Source organism: Suncus etruscus, chromosome 3 (genome assembly GCF_024139225.1).
Source record: "Suncus etruscus isolate mSunEtr1 chromosome 3, mSunEtr1.pri.cur, whole genome shotgun sequence".
In the NCBI taxonomy this organism is placed as follows: Eukaryota; Metazoa; Chordata; class Mammalia; order Eulipotyphla; family Soricidae; genus Suncus; species Suncus etruscus.
The window spans coordinates 78429966-78447485 of NC_064850.1; the positions used below are offsets into that span (position 1 = coordinate 78429966).

The 17520-nt window shown below is 36.3% G+C and overlaps 1 protein-coding gene across 1 annotated transcript in view; it reads right to left on the bottom strand.

Annotated features, from left to right (window-relative positions):
* PCSK5 (proprotein convertase subtilisin/kexin type 5) overlaps positions 1 to 17520 on the bottom strand; it is a 321133-nt gene that overhangs the window by 179989 nt on the left and 123624 nt on the right. The window contains exons 4-5 of the mRNA XM_049769756.1: positions 11242 to 11385; positions 8930 to 9006 (exon numbers count right to left, since the gene is read on the bottom strand). Coding sequence (XP_049625713.1) covers positions 8930 to 9006; positions 11242 to 11385 — 221 coding nt within the window. The remainder of the gene's footprint in view (positions 1 to 8929; positions 9007 to 11241; positions 11386 to 17520) is intronic.

Here is a 17520-nt window from a genome sequence, read left to right on the forward strand (position 1 = left end):
ATATGTGTTATGCCAACTCATCAAGCTTAGTCAATTAAGATCTATGTTCTTCAAAGTATCAAAATATAAAAACAGTTATTTTAAAAATCACACATGAAACTAGAAATTATCCTCTTATTATCTGTTCTTGCCTCTGCCTTCCATTTCTGGGAAATGGGATTCCAACTATACCAAAAAGGCTTTTATGAAAGAAATAAGCTTCATAGGTGCTGTTAAAAACTCACTGCATGCATCCAATCCAAATCTTAGAGGTAAGAGAAAGCATCACAAAACATGGCTGGAATGAAGTGGAGGAGAAATAATGCCACCCAGAGGGTACTTTCTGGGAGTTCCTGTAGGAGGATATAAAGTGGGAGGGAGAGATACATAGTAGGCTTACAAATGGGTTCAGAAGTTTTGTCATATCCAGAGCCAGTCATATCCAGTGGTGCCTAGAGGTTACTCCTCACTCAGTGCACAGAAATAATTCAGAGATTACTCAGGAGACCATATGGGATGCTGGGGATCGATCCTTGGTTGGCCGTGTGCTAGGCATGCACCCTACCCAATGTGCTATTGCTCTGGCCGTGGATACTGTCATTTTTAACAACATATCAATATATCAGAGGAGTGAAATGCCTTTTTAAATTATTAGTACTGGTGGTGTGTTTGGCAGTATCAGCCACTGGATCTAGGATCCCCATATACTTAAGGTTTGTGCTCTACCAATTAGCCATATACCTTGCCCTGTTTCATTATGAGGTAGAAAAATGACTCAGGCAGCAGAATGAAGTGAGACTCTATTAGAATTACATACAACAATAAATATTATGAAGAGAATAATTTTATTTTGATATATCTAGCTAAACCCCGTAAACAAAAACTAATGTTATTACCAGTTAAGGTTATAGGTCTAGGGGCCGGCGAGGTGCGCTAGAGGTAAGGTGTCTGCCTTGAAAGCGCTAGCCAAGGAAGGACCGCAGTTCAATCCCCCGGCGTCCCACATGGTTCCCCCAAGCCAAGCCAGGGGCAATTTCTGAGCACTAGCCGGGAGTAACCCCTGAGCACCAAATGGGTGTGGCCGGAAAAAAAAAAAAAGGTTATAGGTCTAAAGTATGCATAGTTTTCTAGTTTCAAGACTAAATATTTTCCTTATAGTCCCTGAACATGAACTACCTACAGAAACTTTATTTTGGAGCACTACTTCCTAATATTCCTCAACTGCAAGAATGAGCAGGAAAAGTCTACAGACACTGATTTCTGCAATACAGCAACATTCTGAAAAGCTGAAGTGATCTGCTTTTAAAGGAGACTAAAAAACTGGAAAAAAATGTGCTTCCATCCACCCTTGTTAAATCTTACAGGATAGAGATAAGAAACATAAAGATAAACCCATTTCCTTTGGAAAAATGAGCCTTTAACCTCTAGGTTGGCTTATTTTGAAAAGAAATTAGATTTGGAGTTCACATATCACACTTTGAAAATATAATTCTTTGGTTGCATCTCTCTCAAAATATGTTGCTTTGACTTTTAAGACACTTAACAAGAAGCAACCTAGGAAAGGAAGATCTAACTCAGACATCAATAATTCATTTATCAGAAACAGGAGTAATGGTATGAAATGCCAGGGGACTGTTTCATTTATAGGGAGGCATTTTCTATTTTAAGCCTAGAACAATGCAGTCAGCTCTATTCAGCAAGGTAATACGAATGCAGTCAAAGCTGAATGAAAGAACCAATTTTGGTCTCTTCTGGTGATGTTATTTCTTTTGCAATAGTTATTTACTTTCAAGCATCACCCTTTGGGATCATGGAAAAGTGATTAAGAAAGGGATTCTTGTAACTTCTTGTATGCCAGAAACAATTTCATTTACCACATAACTTTAGTAATAGTAACAGAATCATGTGAGATTAAGTTATGCATTAAGTTATGGTGGAACATCCTTTCTTAGCACTAAAATTCCTTTATGCATTATAGCTTCTTACTAAGTCATCTCTTTTTTTTGGGGGGTGGGCACACCCGTTTGCTGCTCAGGGGTTACTCCTGGCTAAGCGCTCAGAAATTGCCCCTGGCTTGGGGAGACCATATGGGACACCAGGGGATCGAACTGCGGTCCTTCCTTGGCTAGCGCTTGCAAGGCAGAGACACCTTACCTCTAGCGCCACCTTGCCAGCCCACTAAGTCATCTCTTAACCAACCCACTCTTTAGTAGGTTGTATTATATTTCACTGCGCCCACCAAGCACTCAGCACAGAGCCAATCATAAAGTAAAATCTGGGCTGAATGACGAACAAATTCAGGTAACTATAAAATAATATCAAGCATATTGAAGCATACTGGTCAGTTTATGCAATGAAGAGCTACTTGTCTAGCCTCTGCCTCAATTTGTTCATTCTGAGAAAAATGAGAAACTTCTTCCCTTTACTATATTACACCAATTCTAGGACTCCTCTCCACAAAGAAAAATATGGAAATAAATTTAAAGATATCACATAAACATTTCTAAAATCTAACCTTGAAAATAAACTAAGAATAAATTAAGATGCCTAGTACTAATTTAAAGTTGAAGTATCTGAGGGGTGTGTGTGTGTGTGTGTATGTGTATATATATACATATATATGTATGCATGTATTTTAATAGTAATTTTCGATGTTCATAAGGAACTAGAGACAGAAACAAAATATATAAATATAAGTATAACAGCTATAATTATCTAGCATCAAATAGGTGATGTTTTATATTCTTTTAATATTACTCTCTAGAAGTACTATTATCCTTATTTTATAGTTGGTCATAATATGATATTCTAAGGGCCGGAGCCATAGCACAGCGTTAAGGTGTTTGCCTTGCATGCAACCTATCTAGGACAAAAGGTGGTTCAAATCCCAGTGTCCTATATCGTCTCCCAAGATAAAAGCAATTTCTGAGCACATAGCCAGGAGTAACTCCTGAGCATCACTAGGGGTGGCCGAAAAACCAAAACCCCCCAAAAATAAATAAAATAAATATAACTATTCTAAAGCTCAGAACAGTTATGCCAAAACCCAAATCAAGTAGAATCACAGACACGAGTAAATTCTTCTAAAATAAATAAATATTGATTTCTCATCCTCAGTTATATAAAAAAAGCAGAGTTATCTATTGGGATTCGCATGTACAGGCAAAACCATCAGTCATATATATATGCATATATAATATATAATGTATAATTATGGCCTAATGAGCAAAGAGGATATTTTAACCATAATGCATGAATATAGGCACTAGACTGGACAAAGTAAGATCAGGCAGTCCTTATCAATATTATCATCAATACTATTTAACAGAGTGACAATATAGATGGTAGGTTGTTTGCCTTGGACATGGCTGACCCAGTCAGGTTCAATCCCTGCTGTATCCATATGGTTCCCTGAGCTGAGCCAGGAATAATTCCTGAGTGCAGAGACAAGAGTGACTCATGAGTCACTCATGAGACACCTGGTATGGCCCCAAAACATAAAACAAAAAAGTCAAACAAATCATGCAGTCATTTTAGAGATCATAGAATGTTCTAGAAAACTGCTAACTTTCATCAAGCCAAGAAAAAAATTGCTGCTACTACTCCCCTGATTTCACTCTCAAAGCCATAGATCTAAGCATACACCTAGAATAATGCCCAAATCCTCCAAATCACAGTCAATGAACCATTCAAAGAGCTGAGACTAGGACACAAGCAGAGATATAGCTCAGAATTCACATGAAATCCTCTAAAATGTGCTAGGTTGTTGGTGACTCAACAAAAGATGGGGAGCCACCAATCCAAAAAGGAATCTTCATAAAGGTTAGCTTTTCAAAGGTAAGCTATAAAAAAAAAGCATCAAAACTTATACCTTAAGAATCGCCTTCACATAATGCTGGTTAGCCACATTAAGTCATAGGTCAGACATACCCTGAAGAGGAGTCACTTTTCAGTGTCAAAACTCTGCACCTGGAGTTTTAGATGGAATTGAAGGAAAATGATACTTCTCAGTTTCTATCTGCAGCATATCTGGTAACATACTGGATGGAGACTTTGGGAGTTACCCGCGATGATGAACCTATGGCACGCGTGCCAGCAGTGGAACATAAAGGCCTTGCAGCTGGCACGCAGGAAGATCTGCAAATAAGATATGCGGCAAATGCTGCATAGTTTTTAGATACTAAAATCTTGTTATTAAGGTTTAATTGACGTGCTGGCACTCTTGAGTAAATTCTTTGGTTTTGTGCAGCAGTTTGGGCACTCGGGCTCAAAAAAGATTAGCCATCACAAGTCTAGACATTCCTGTAACTTTCCAGTTTCACTTATACAACTGTATGAGTGTTGATAGAATAAATGTTGTCAGTGAATTTAGTTATCTGTTCTGATAGCACGCTTGAAAAGATGGATTTCTTTCAAAAAATTAATATGGTAGAAAATAATTTGAGAACAGAGTAAAATTTGCATTTACTTTATGCAAAATTTTGTGCCAGAATCTATAGGTGAGGGGCCAGAGTGATAATGCATCGGGTAGAGTATTTTCATTGCACACAGCTGATCCAGATTCAATCTCTGCCACCTCAATATAGTGCCAAATGGTCAGGAATGATCCTTGACCTGAGTAAGGTGTACGTCCTAAACATTATAGGGTATATCCAAAAGTGCCCCCCCGGAAAAGAAAAATAAATTGTAGATGAATGTAGAAAGCGCCTCAGGCAGAAGAAAGCCATGCAATACTCCCCAAACCACTGTACAGATTTAATGCAATCCCTCTAAGGATACCAATAGCATTTTTCTACAAAGTGAATCAAACACTCTGAAAATCATTTGGAACAATAAATGCCCATAAATGAGTAAAACAATCCTTAGGAAAAAGAAAATAGGAGGTGCATCACTTTCCCAACTTTAAATTGTACAACAAAGTAAGTCATTAAAACAGCATCTTATTGGAACAAAGATAGAGTCTCAGATCAATGGAATAGACTTAAGTATTCAGAGAATGATCCCCAGATATACAATCAATCCACCTTTGATTAAGGAGCAAGAAACACAAAGTGGAGCAAGGAAAGCCTCTTCAACAAGTGGTATTGGGAAAACTGGTCAAAATAGCAAAAAAGAAAACTCAAATCTCTCTTCAACACCAAGCACAAAGGTCAAATCAAAACGATTTAAAGACCTTGATATAAGACCTGAAACTATAAGGTATAGAAAATAAAATGTAGGCAAAACACTCCATGCCACTGAGACTAAAGGTATCTTCAAAAAGGAAACACCACTGTCCAAGAAAATGGAAGCAGAGATAAACAAATGGGACTACATTAAACTGAGAAGCTTCTGCATTTCAAAGGAAACAATGACTAGGATACAAAGGATGCCCATGGAATGGGAGAACCTGTTCATCCAATACCCATCAGATAAGGAGCTAATATCTAAGGTATGCAACGTACTGACAAAATTCAACAACAATCTAACTCCACCATGGGAAAAGAAATGAACAGACATTTCCTCCAAAAAAGAAAAAAAGAAAAAAAAAAAGATGGCCTAAAGGCACACGAAAAAAATGTTCCACATCATTTGTGATGCTCTATAATGCTCCATAATTATCAGAGAGATGCAAATCAAAACAACAATGAGGTATCATATCATACCTCAGAGATTGGCATATATCACAAAGAACAAGAACAACCAGTGTTGGCATGGATGTGGGAAAAAGGGAAGCTCATTCATTGTTGGTGGGAATACCAACTAGTCAAGCCTTTCTGGAATATCCACTAGGAATATTCCTCAAAAAAATGGAAATTGAAAACCCATATGATCCAGCAATACCATTCCTAGGGATATACCTTAGTAACCAAAAACACAACACAGAAAATGCCCACTGCACTCCTATGTTCATTGCAGCACTAGTTATAATAACCAGAATCTCAAACAACCCGGGTGCCCAACAACAGATGAATGGCTTAAGAAGCTATGGTACATCTACATAATTAAATACTATGCAACCATTAGGAAAAATAAAGTCATAAAATTTGCCTATACATGGCTGGACATGGAGACTATTATGCTGAGTGAAATGAGTCATGGAGAGGAATAGATATTGAATAGTCTCACTCATCTGTGATATATAAAAAAAATAAAAGACAGTATGTTAATAATATCCAGAAACCATAGAGATGAGGGCTAACAGGACCAGCCTACATATAATATGAAGCTTGCCACAAAGAGTGGTGAGCACAGTTAGAGAAGTAACTGCATTGACACAACTACCATGACAATGATAGTGAGAGATAGAAGCAGACAGCTTGTCTCAGAGACAGGCCAGAGTGAAGGGAAGGAAATGGGGGACAGTGGTGATGGGAAAGTTGTACTAGTGAATGGCGGTGTATATTCTTTGACTAAAAACCAACTACAAACATTTCTGTAACCACAGTTCTATATGTCTTCAGACAACGTTTTATTCAGCAGCCATGCCTCTAAAGGCTATCCTGCAGGGACTTTTTAACATTTTATTTTTCTTTTGTCTAAGCCTATTTTGTAGTATCCTTCTCTATACTCTGTTCTTCTTTATATAAAAAATTTATTTCTGGGGCCAAATCGATAGTATAGTGGTCAGGGCATTTATATTGCATGCACTAAAAGCCATGCATGAGATGAGATGAGGACCAGAAAGACCAGACAGGTTTTATCCTGGCACTCAATATGACCAACCTTCCAAGCCCTTTAGAAGTGATCTCTAAGTGCAGAGCCATGAGGGAGCTCTGAGCATTGTCATACTGTGATCCAAAACTTTTTAATTTTATTATTTCTTCATCTAGAAACTCTGGTTATAATACTATGAATAATAGGGTTGCATACATAACACAATTCAGCACCAAGCCCTTGACCAGAGTGTCTGCTTCTTTCCATCACTGTCTCAGTGACACTCCAGGATCCTTCCTATTAAGGCCCTGTTCCTGTTGCCCTTGGGCATTTCATATTCTTCTATCATGTTTTATAGACCACTAATGAATAAGATCACTGTGTACTCCTCTTTCTCAAGCTTTTACGTTTTTACTATTACTTTTATTTTTCTTTGCACAAAAAATTGCAATTTAGCATAGGACAGAAGCAATGAACACACACTTTCATCAGCAAATCTCAGGTCTTTTTTATTTCAAGATAAAGGATCTTATGTATTGTCTATTTCTTAGCCAGTTAGCATGGAGACAACTGGACTCATTTAAATAGATTTCTGTCATGTTTCTATGTGGCACTGATAAACTGGTATTTGTGTGTGTGTGTGTGTGTGTGTGTGTGTGTGTGTGTGTGTGTGTGTGTGTGTGTGTGTGTGCATGTGTGTCTATTTGGACTAGCCACAGCAGTGTTCATGGGTTACTTCCTGGCTCTGTGCTCAGAAATTACTCCTGGCAGGCTCAGAGGAGCATAAAGAATGCCAAGAATTGAACTCTAGTCGGCCATCTGCAAGGCAAACATCCTATCTGCTACGCTACAGCTCCAGCCCCAAATTGTCTGGTATTAAACTTCAATTTCATTTTCATATAGGTTTATGGCTTTAAATTTGAGAATATGGTTTTAATTAGGACTGCATTCATACAATAGCAGGATGGACTATATAGTAGAAGTTATCAGTGATGGATGGACTATATAGTAGAAGTTATCAGTGATGAACTTTTGAAGTATTGAAGCTTACGTTTCTTTAGATAAGTTTTATGCTGGTTTGTAAATTAGATTAAACATGTTGGCTCACATGTCTCAAATCCTAATTCTTTCTATAAAATTTTATCCAATTTAAAACACTGCAATCTTAAGAGCTCTAACCAGATTTGGCAGAGAACAAGTCCACTTCTCTTTTTGTTTAGCATAATCTGGAAATTTGAATCTACATCTATTTGTATGTTTATACTTTCATTACTTAATCAAATCTGTAATATTTTCTGGCACTATATATTTAGGAAAGTATCTACTAATAGTAACATATGAAAGGCTTTTTATAGATGGCAAGAAAGATAGCAAACATAAAGCCCCAGTAAATTCAGTCTTATAGATCATAAGGTTTTATACAAACCTATTGACAAACTAAACCACATAATACTGAGATCTTTTCTTTTCCTAAGGAAATTAAAGATTGGAAATGGCACTTAATAAGTTTGAGACTATGATTCCCCAAAACATATAAATAAAAATTCAAATGAGAGTATCTAATCACAAGCATATCCAGGAGGAGCTTTAAAGCAAAAGAAAAAAGTTAATAAAACCTAGAGATTAGAAATATCTACTTATCTTCTTAAGAATCTAGGTCACTCGTTTTAAGCAAGACAAACCATTTCCATTTATTCTCTCCAGAAATGTCAAGATATCCTGTCATGAAGTGAATGTGCATTTTCATTTGCTTCCACAAAAATGACCATATTAACTGAAAAATGTGAACATGGTTAAATGTATTTCCATGAGTCTTGACTGCGGAGACAAAAATGATAATGTGTTCCGCATGTGGCAAATGTTGTAATTCAGGTACGTTAATGCAAAACACTACAGGGTAGAGGTAAGAAAGAAAAAGCAAAGAAGTCCTTGGGAAGATCTGCACAAACTATTCAATAAAATTTGTTACATCTAAAAGAATAAAGTGGCATGTCTGGGGGTACTTTATTTTGACTTTCACTTTAATACCCTACTCCTGAATCAATAAATCATAGGCTAAATATTGCATAATCCATTTGTACCTTGGAGATATACAAATGCTGTCACCATTTGAAGATTCTCTTTGAAACCATTCTTGTTACACAGACTACCCCCATTTTATTATATAGAAGCTTCAATAGAAAGATAATGGGGGTGGGGAAAGAGAGTAAATTTTTTGTTACCAAATATTTCCAAGAAAATACTTCCCAGAAAAAGAACAGGAGAAAAAGCTCCTTGCTAGTAGCACATCAGTCACCCCTCACTTGGGCCTTACTTGTTCTCGTTGCTTGCATCATAACGAGGCATTGGGTCTAAATCATTCCCATTCACGTCACAACTTGCCAGAGCATCCTATAACCACATAGGAGAGAAAAGAGAACAGAGATGAATGTTTAGTAACTAGCCATTAACCTGAAGGCACATGCATTCTTAAAACACATTTCTGCAGGAGAGTAATCAGTTTAAGTAATACACCCATGCGTTAGGGGTGTCAGGATGTCTTGTTTAGGAATTATCAGTGTCATGTTTGTTCCCTCTTAGGATAAAGAAAGTCTCTCCATAGATCAAAGAAGTATTTGTTTGCCAGAACACCCAATTGTTTCAAAGATGTCCTAGATTACCCTAACCAAAATAATGAATAGTTTTGTTCTATATCGTATTTCAAATAAGGCAAAAGTATCACTAAAACCAAAGATCGACTTATTTTTCAAAGTGAGTGCAAAAGAACTCTAAATTACGGATTGTTCCATCATTACTATTCATACCACATGGTAGCTCATGATTTTAGTTTTAGTGAAAGTAAATGCTATCTCTATTTTTTGAAAGCTCTTATTTCTTAGCATAATGTGTAGTACAGTCTGAAATGTTTGGGTAAGTTAAACAAATTACACATATAAAGGTGGTAACATCCATAGGAGCTCTCCTTTTCTCCATCCTTTTCTCCATTAGCTTGTTTGGTCTCCAATGGCCTGTCTTACTACCTTTACTTATGAGAAAAAAAATAAGGTCTAAGACAGATTAAATAACTATGCCAAAGGCATAAAATGAAATGTCTTGGAGAAGGAGTGTGTGTGTAACACAACTGGAACCCCATTCATATTATACTACATCCAACATATTTTTCTCTATACCAATTCTAATTTTCAAATTGAAGAAAGCCAATTGTACTAATTGCACAGTAATAGTCTGAATTATTTTTTTACCTCTAAGATAAAAAATTAAAAGGTAAAAAAAACCTAATATCAATTAGGTTAAAGCTATTTATAACCAATCAAATACATTTCTATTTAATGGAGAATAGGAACCCACATATAACCTTTACACATGGCAAGATTTCTTTACTAGAAGACAAGTAACCATAGTTATGTTTTCTATATTAATGAAAGTTAACTCTCACCTACTTAGATTGTAGTCATTTTTAAAATTGTATGCTGTGAAAAGACAAGGGGCCAGAAGAAGGACACCACTTAAATTAGTTGTTTAATTAAACGTTTAGGTATTTAAGATATTTAAGTTAAAAGAAGATCCTAATTTTAGGACGGGATAAGATTATTACCAACATGAAACATTGAATTTGGGAAATTCAGCCCAAATTGCAAAACCCAAAAGCATCATGGAAGAACAGGGAGGAACATGGAAGAGATGACTAAAGTTTAGGAGTGTGTGAAGTGGAGTCAGAGTCCCTGGGATCAGCCAACAGAAAGAGGACAGAACGAAAATGTGCAGACATGAAAAATGTGGGCCACAGGGGGTCCCAGCGGAGTCTGACAAAGCAGAAAGTTATATTTGTAGATATCAAGAAAACACTGTAGACTCTAAGTAACAAAAGACGTGCAGTAAGGACAATGGTCAGGTATAGAGAAAAACAAATGTGAAGCAGAAAAGGAATGGCATAATGGAAGACAAGAATGGCTGAAAACCTAACTTGGAGAGAAGATGGTGGAAGGAATACATTTGGAGAGTTGAGGATGGAAAGGCCATTGATCAGTTTCTGAGCTGTGAATAACACAGTGGAAGAAGGAACCCTGAAGTTCTAAAGTACAGAAACCAACTTTAATGTCTAGGAAAAGGCCAAGGCAGGCATTCAATATTACCTTTCAAATAAAAGAAAATGTGTTGCAACCCGTTCATTCATTTTCACTGCTTTCTCCTCCTTTATCTGAATCCAGTAACCCTGGCTCCATGTTAAGAAAAGGAATTAACTAATTCCAAAGTCAGGAGAGGGAGGGGTGGGGAAGAACAGTAGAATGAAGAGAAAGGTTGTAATTAGTGTACTTTTCTTCCTAAAAGAAACAGTTACTGGTTCTGGGCAAACTGTAGTGAAGAGTGATGGTTGCTGGTTGCATATTAAGAGGTTTCTGCTATCTTAGTCCTGTCTTTCACTGGCTAGAAATTCAAAGGCATCTGAATACTGGAATTGTTATTACCTGGTGCCTGCCACCTGAACTCATTTTACAAGGGAGCAACATAAAACTTCTTTATCTTTTAGCAGCACTTCTCAGCAGCTTGCTCCCGGTGTGAGAAGCCCAATACATGGTCCTCTACTTCCAAGGACTCAAGAGAGTCCAAACCCCAGCAAGCACTCACATAATTTTGGATCAGATCCGGGTGAGTTCTCTCAATGCCATCATCCAGGATAGTAACCACAATGTTCTTCCCTGTGTAGCCTCTCTTCCAAGCTCCTTCAATATTCATGTCTGATTGGCAGGGATGCGAGTTGTCACTGCAGTGCTGAAAAGGAGAAAATAAGTGAACATTGCTGATTACTAAATAATGAGAAGACAAAAAAAACCCACCTTTTTCTTAATGTAGTAAATTAACGGAAACATGATGGACTTCTGGGAGAAGTATGAACTCTAGTATAATAAGAGAGGAAAGTAAAGATCAGATATAAGGAAGACAAGTTAAACAGAAATCTCTTTTGCCTTCTCTGACCTGTTGTAACTCTACAGATGCTTTGGAAAAGCCTGAGTATAAAAATTTAAGAGTGTTTGCCCTACCAGTAGAGTAATGGATGCCCATCATACCATTAGTATGCATCAGTGTCACATGCAAAGACATTATAGCCTTTACTTAAAAATTCAAACTAGGTAATTGAAAAACATATACTCTATGATTATATAATCATATGCCTAACTGCCAACCAAGCTCCAAAGAAAACTAATTTGGGCAGTTTCTATACAATGTCAGCAAGGTGTGCTTTTGTGAAAAACCCACAAGTGAGAAAAAATAAATTTCTTCAAACTCTTTCAAGGAACTGAGAATGGCTTATTATGACACAATCAGGAGAAAGCAGGCTAACTCATTCAGTACTAGCTAAAAACAAGAAAAAAAAATAGTATCAGGTTCAAAAAAATGTAAAACACACTTTGGTGTGATGACATGTACATTGAAAGACTCAAGGGCCAGACTGGAAAGTCACTGAGCATAATTTTGTACAAAATAGAAATTTCATTCCACAATGCCCATCTATTTGACATTCCACTGGGTGATATTCTTTTCTGAAATCCAAAAGAAAAGTGATTTACTGCAATTAAAGCCACAACAATCCTATCTCCCACCCCAAGGCACCTCCAGTCTTACAATCCTTTCAGCCTCAGAACAATGCAGTATTTCAGAATGGGAAGGGACATGCAAGTTGTGAAGCATAAACCCATGGTCACTGATTCTACTTACATTTGACTGAGTATCTACTGTATACTGACTGGTACATGATAAGAACAGGCTAATGAAGTGTCTCACTTTGTGACCCCTCAAACAGACAAGTGGGAAGACACAAATCAGCAAGACCACAGGGCAGGGGCTATATGTTAAACACCTGATAGTGCTTAAAGGTTAATCCCATATTCCCAGTATGGTCACCCCTGGCAGTGCGCTCAAGATTGTGTGGTTCCAGGCTGAAACCCAAGATTCTCAAATGCAAAGCAGTGCTCAGTTGTTAAGTGTTCTCACTCTGAACCAACAAAACCATTTGGAACACTTCTATGATTTAGAGTGTAAAAAAATAGTCAAATTATGGTGGATGCTGGTGTAAAAATATATCTCTATAGGTGGCATCTGCTAATAAGAATCCAGTCTCTGAGAAATGGAAATTGGGAGTGGAAATATAACTAATGAGAAACAACTGGTCTGCTTAACAGCCTGGAGTATCTTGAGAGAAGACAAAGCAAATGTAAAAGCCTTAGAGCAGGAAAGATCCATGCTAGGTGAAGATAGAAAGTAGCATGCTTAGTACAGAAGGGAAAAACGGTATTAAAGACAACAAATTAGAAAAATTAGGTAGCCATAAATTAACTTTTACATTAAGTACAATATAAACACAAGTTCTTTCCAAATCTGATCTCTCAAAGTCAAATGCAAACTCATGAGAGATTCCAAAGGTCTCCTCACATTAATGGATTAATAAATGCCCCATATAAACTTTAGTTCTGTGGAATACTATAAACTTACATTAGGAATAATATTAGGAATTCATTCTAACAATGAGTGCACTCTGTGTCGCATCACATGTCACTTTAATTTCGAAAAAACTAGAAACTGATAGTTTTTTAAGCATCTGCATGTTTCCCCACATTTTTTTTCATTTCTCTCTGGCACCTGTAACTACACACACATACACACACACACACACACACAATGCTGACAGAATCTACTCTAACCACCTGTGGTATGATTTGTGATATTAAGTAATGTTAATGTGGTCAAGAAGTGGGCTGAGGAAGGAAGTTCATGGGAAGTGTGTAACCAATAAATGGAATTACCATACTGAAGTCAAGGGATGTTGCCTGAATTTGTAATTATGAAGAAACCAGCTGTCTACAAAAAACATGTGGGTTAAAAGTTGAGCAATTAGATTTCCTTCTTCCACCTCTGCTTCTGCGAAATTAGTCTTGGGTGGGGGGGTCTTACCTTTTTGTATCATCTGCCAACATAATATTGGTGGAAGGAGAAATTTCCTATACTTTTACTGCATAATATAAGATAAAGGGGTTGCCAAAATATCAAAGAAAACTGAAAAGATAATTAGATCCTAAAAGAGTTCCTGCTACTGAGAAATAACAACAGAGAACCCCTAATCCTGAATGAGGAATTTGGATTTTTTATATTTCAAGTAGCCAAACATTTAAATGTTTTTAATTTGGCTGTTTCAAATACTCAAGAACAAAGAGAACAAAAATATAGAAAACATAGATAAGGAAAAGTTACTTATCACTTGATTTCAAGTTTTTGAATGGGACCCTATTTACTCAACATGATGACCAACATTTTAACAGTACCTGAAAACAAAAAGTACACCAATTTGTTGTGGCCATTTCATATACAATCTACCATATTGAGATAGCTGCAGAGTAGGTCAACTGTAGTTGTGTTTTAAATCTATTAAGTGATGTTATAATATTAATGTTAAATATAATCATATTAAATATAATTAATAACATATAAATAATAAAATGTATTAATTATATTTAATATGATTATACTTAACATTAATATTATAACATTAGTCATCATACTGATAATGATTTAAATTATATTATTACACACAATTGTGTTATGATCAGTACACTGGTTTTCACAATATGGGCTAGTCAGAATTTTCAGTGTATTATATTTGCTTTATATATGTGAGATTTCCTTAAACAAGTGTTGTAGTAAGTGGAAGAAGGAATTATAGGAGGTTTACATATGCTACAATAGTCTACCTTATGTGAATAATATGATCATGTTGATGAAAGTTCATGACATTTGTTATTTGAATTTCTTTACTGATGCTATGTATGTCTAGATATGCTCCTTTGTTCTCCTTACCTAAATCCTTACCTAAATCTGCACGTTTAGTCCTGTTATGTCCTTTATGCTAACCCCTTTTTATCAGTTGTTATTATTTTTAATCTAAACTAACCAAAGGAAGTGCTAAAATATTTATTACTATACTAATGGACCAATCTGACAGATTAGAATCCTATTATTGGGGCCGGAGCAGTGGCGTAAGAGGTAGGGCACTTGCCCTTGCACGCGCTACCCTAGGACAGACCGTGGTTCAATCCCCTGGCATCCTATAAGGTCCCCCAAGCCAGGAGCAATTTCTGAGTACATAGCCAGAAGTAAATACTGAGCATCACGGGGTGTGACCCAAACAACAACAACAACAACAACAACAACAAATATCCTATTATCACACATGTGCAAAAAAGAAAAAACAAAAAACAAAACAAAAATAAAACACCTGGTCTAAACTGAAAGTGTCCAATTATTTCAGGAAAAATGATTCAATCCATAGATGTTTCAAAAATTCCAAGAAATCCTGGTATGTTTCAGCACTAGCAAACAGAGTAGCTGCTGAGGAGTAGAGGAACAGGTAAAGGAAGATTTTAGAGCCACCCCAACTCTTTAGCTGCCTAACAACGTCAAGTTATTTAACTCTATTTAAATGTGTTTTGAGATAAAATCATATAACTATGTTTTTAAAATACATTCCCATGGACTTTCAAAGCATATAGTACCAACCACCACCAGCACCACCAAAGAGCCAATATCCCTGCACTACAATCTACTGGGTTCTCCCTTGTAAATCTCTTTGAGGTATCCACAGTTTTGCAGCCTGGGTCCCCAAATTTCAGTTGCTTTTCTGTTCTTGTGTTTTGATTCTCTACTCCACACCTAAGAATGAATGACTCAATAGATGCTATTCCTTTTAGACTTGAGTTTTAGAAGAGTTCCTCCAGTACCATTTATCTTGCTGCCAAAAAAAATTATTTCATCTTTAAGGCTGAGTAGTATTTGACTGTGTGTCTATAACACATTTTCTATATCCATTAATTTTCTGTATTGATTTTGTTTGGGGGCCATACCCAGCGGTGCTCTGCATTACTCCCATTCTTCTTTCAGAAATCACTCCTGATATGCTTGGGGAAATCATGGGATTCTGGATTGAACTAAATGCAAAGCAAATGCCCCTATCACTCTGGTCCCTCTTTATCCATTCTTGAGGCATCTGGATTATTTCCATATTTTGACTGGCTATGGTAAATAGTATTTTAAGTTGTTGTTTTTTTTGGGGGGGGGATCACACCCAGTGATGCTCAGGGGTTACTTCTGGCTCTGCACTCAGAAATCCCTCCTGGAAGGCTCAGGGGACCATATGGAATGCTGGGATTAGAATTGGGGTCCACTTGGGTTGGCTGCATTCAAAGCACTATCATTGTGCTATCGCTCCTGCTCAGTGAATAATATTGAAATAAATATAGATGTACATAAATATTTTTGGGTTAGTATTTTGGTGCTTCACATAAATATATAGGAGAGCAGAATTGCTAGATAACATATTAGATGTATTTTTAATGTGTTGGTAGTTCTTCAAAATACTTTCCATAGAGGATAAATCAATTTACTTTTCATACAGAATACATGAGTATTTCCTGTTTCTCCACACTATTTTAACCCATGTTGTTCCTGGTCTTGTTGATTTAAAATTTTCTCAAATTCTTCAGCCTCTTTTTGGCTAAATGCATAGAATTGTTATCAAGATTAATTAACAAGACTCAAGTCCCTAACAGATGATAGCTGTTTCTGCTTAAAACATATCTTAAGGAAGGATTGTGGCCCTAATAAAATAAGGATAAAGAATTTGTTTTACAAATGAGGGAGATGTATTACTATAAAATAATGAAAACATGTTTTTTCTCTATTGTCTAGGGAAAGAGAATTCTAAAAGGGCAATTGATATTTGAGAAGAATAAGTAATATAACCCAAATATTTTTCAGTTGCAGCTCAGCACCCAAAAACTGGAGATGGAGTAGCAGGGGCGACAGATTATGCAAATATTTTCTGGCACATTAGTCAAATAGCCTCCCATGAATTTTTACGTTTTATTCCCATATTTATATCAATATTCCAATTCTTCAAATTGCATCTATTAGTATTAACAGCTAATATAACTTTGAAGTAGGATCACATCTCAATTATATATGTCAAGATTATCCGACATAATACCAGTGAAATAGCCAATAAGAAAATGAAACCTATAGTATACAGAATATGACCAAAAATAAGAATATAGTTCTCAAAATTAAATTAGTAGTGAGATCAATAATTGAGCCAGTATCATCAACTGATTTTGATAAAATAATAAAAGTAACACAATTCAACAAATGTAGTATTTTATAATTAGGTGGTTACAAGTAAACTAGATATCCACATGAAAAAATTAGAATTTAAGCACAGATCTTATAGACTTCAAAAATATTAATCCGGGGGCCAGAGAGGTGGCACAAGCGCTAAGACATCTGCCTAGCCCACGCTAGCCTAGGACTGACCAAGGTTTGATCGCCCGGCCTCCCATATGGTTCCCCAAACTAGGAGCGATTTCTGAGTGCATAGCCAGGAGTAACCCCTGAGCTTCACCGGGTGTGGACCAAAAACAAATAAACAAAAAAATTAATCCAAAATGGATCAAAGACCAAAATATAAAATGCAAACTAAAACAACATAAGAGCTCTTAATAATGAATAAAAAGAGAGCAACCTGATTTTAAAAATGTCAAAATTCTAAATAGACACATCACCAAATAAATAATAAAGATGGCAAAAATATATACAAAAAATATCATAGGGGAGATGCAAATTAAAGCAACAGAAAGAAACTTCTATTCTTCTAATACAATGGATAAAATCCAAATTCTGCTGCCACCAAATGAAGGAACAAATGTGAAACAACAGGAAATCTTATACATGCCGGGGGGATTACAGAAAAGTACAGAAAACTTTGGAAGTCAACTTGAAATTTTCTTACAAATCTAAACATATTCTTAGCAGATGATCTAGCAATTATATCAGCTGGCATTCATCCAAAGAAATTTAAAAAAT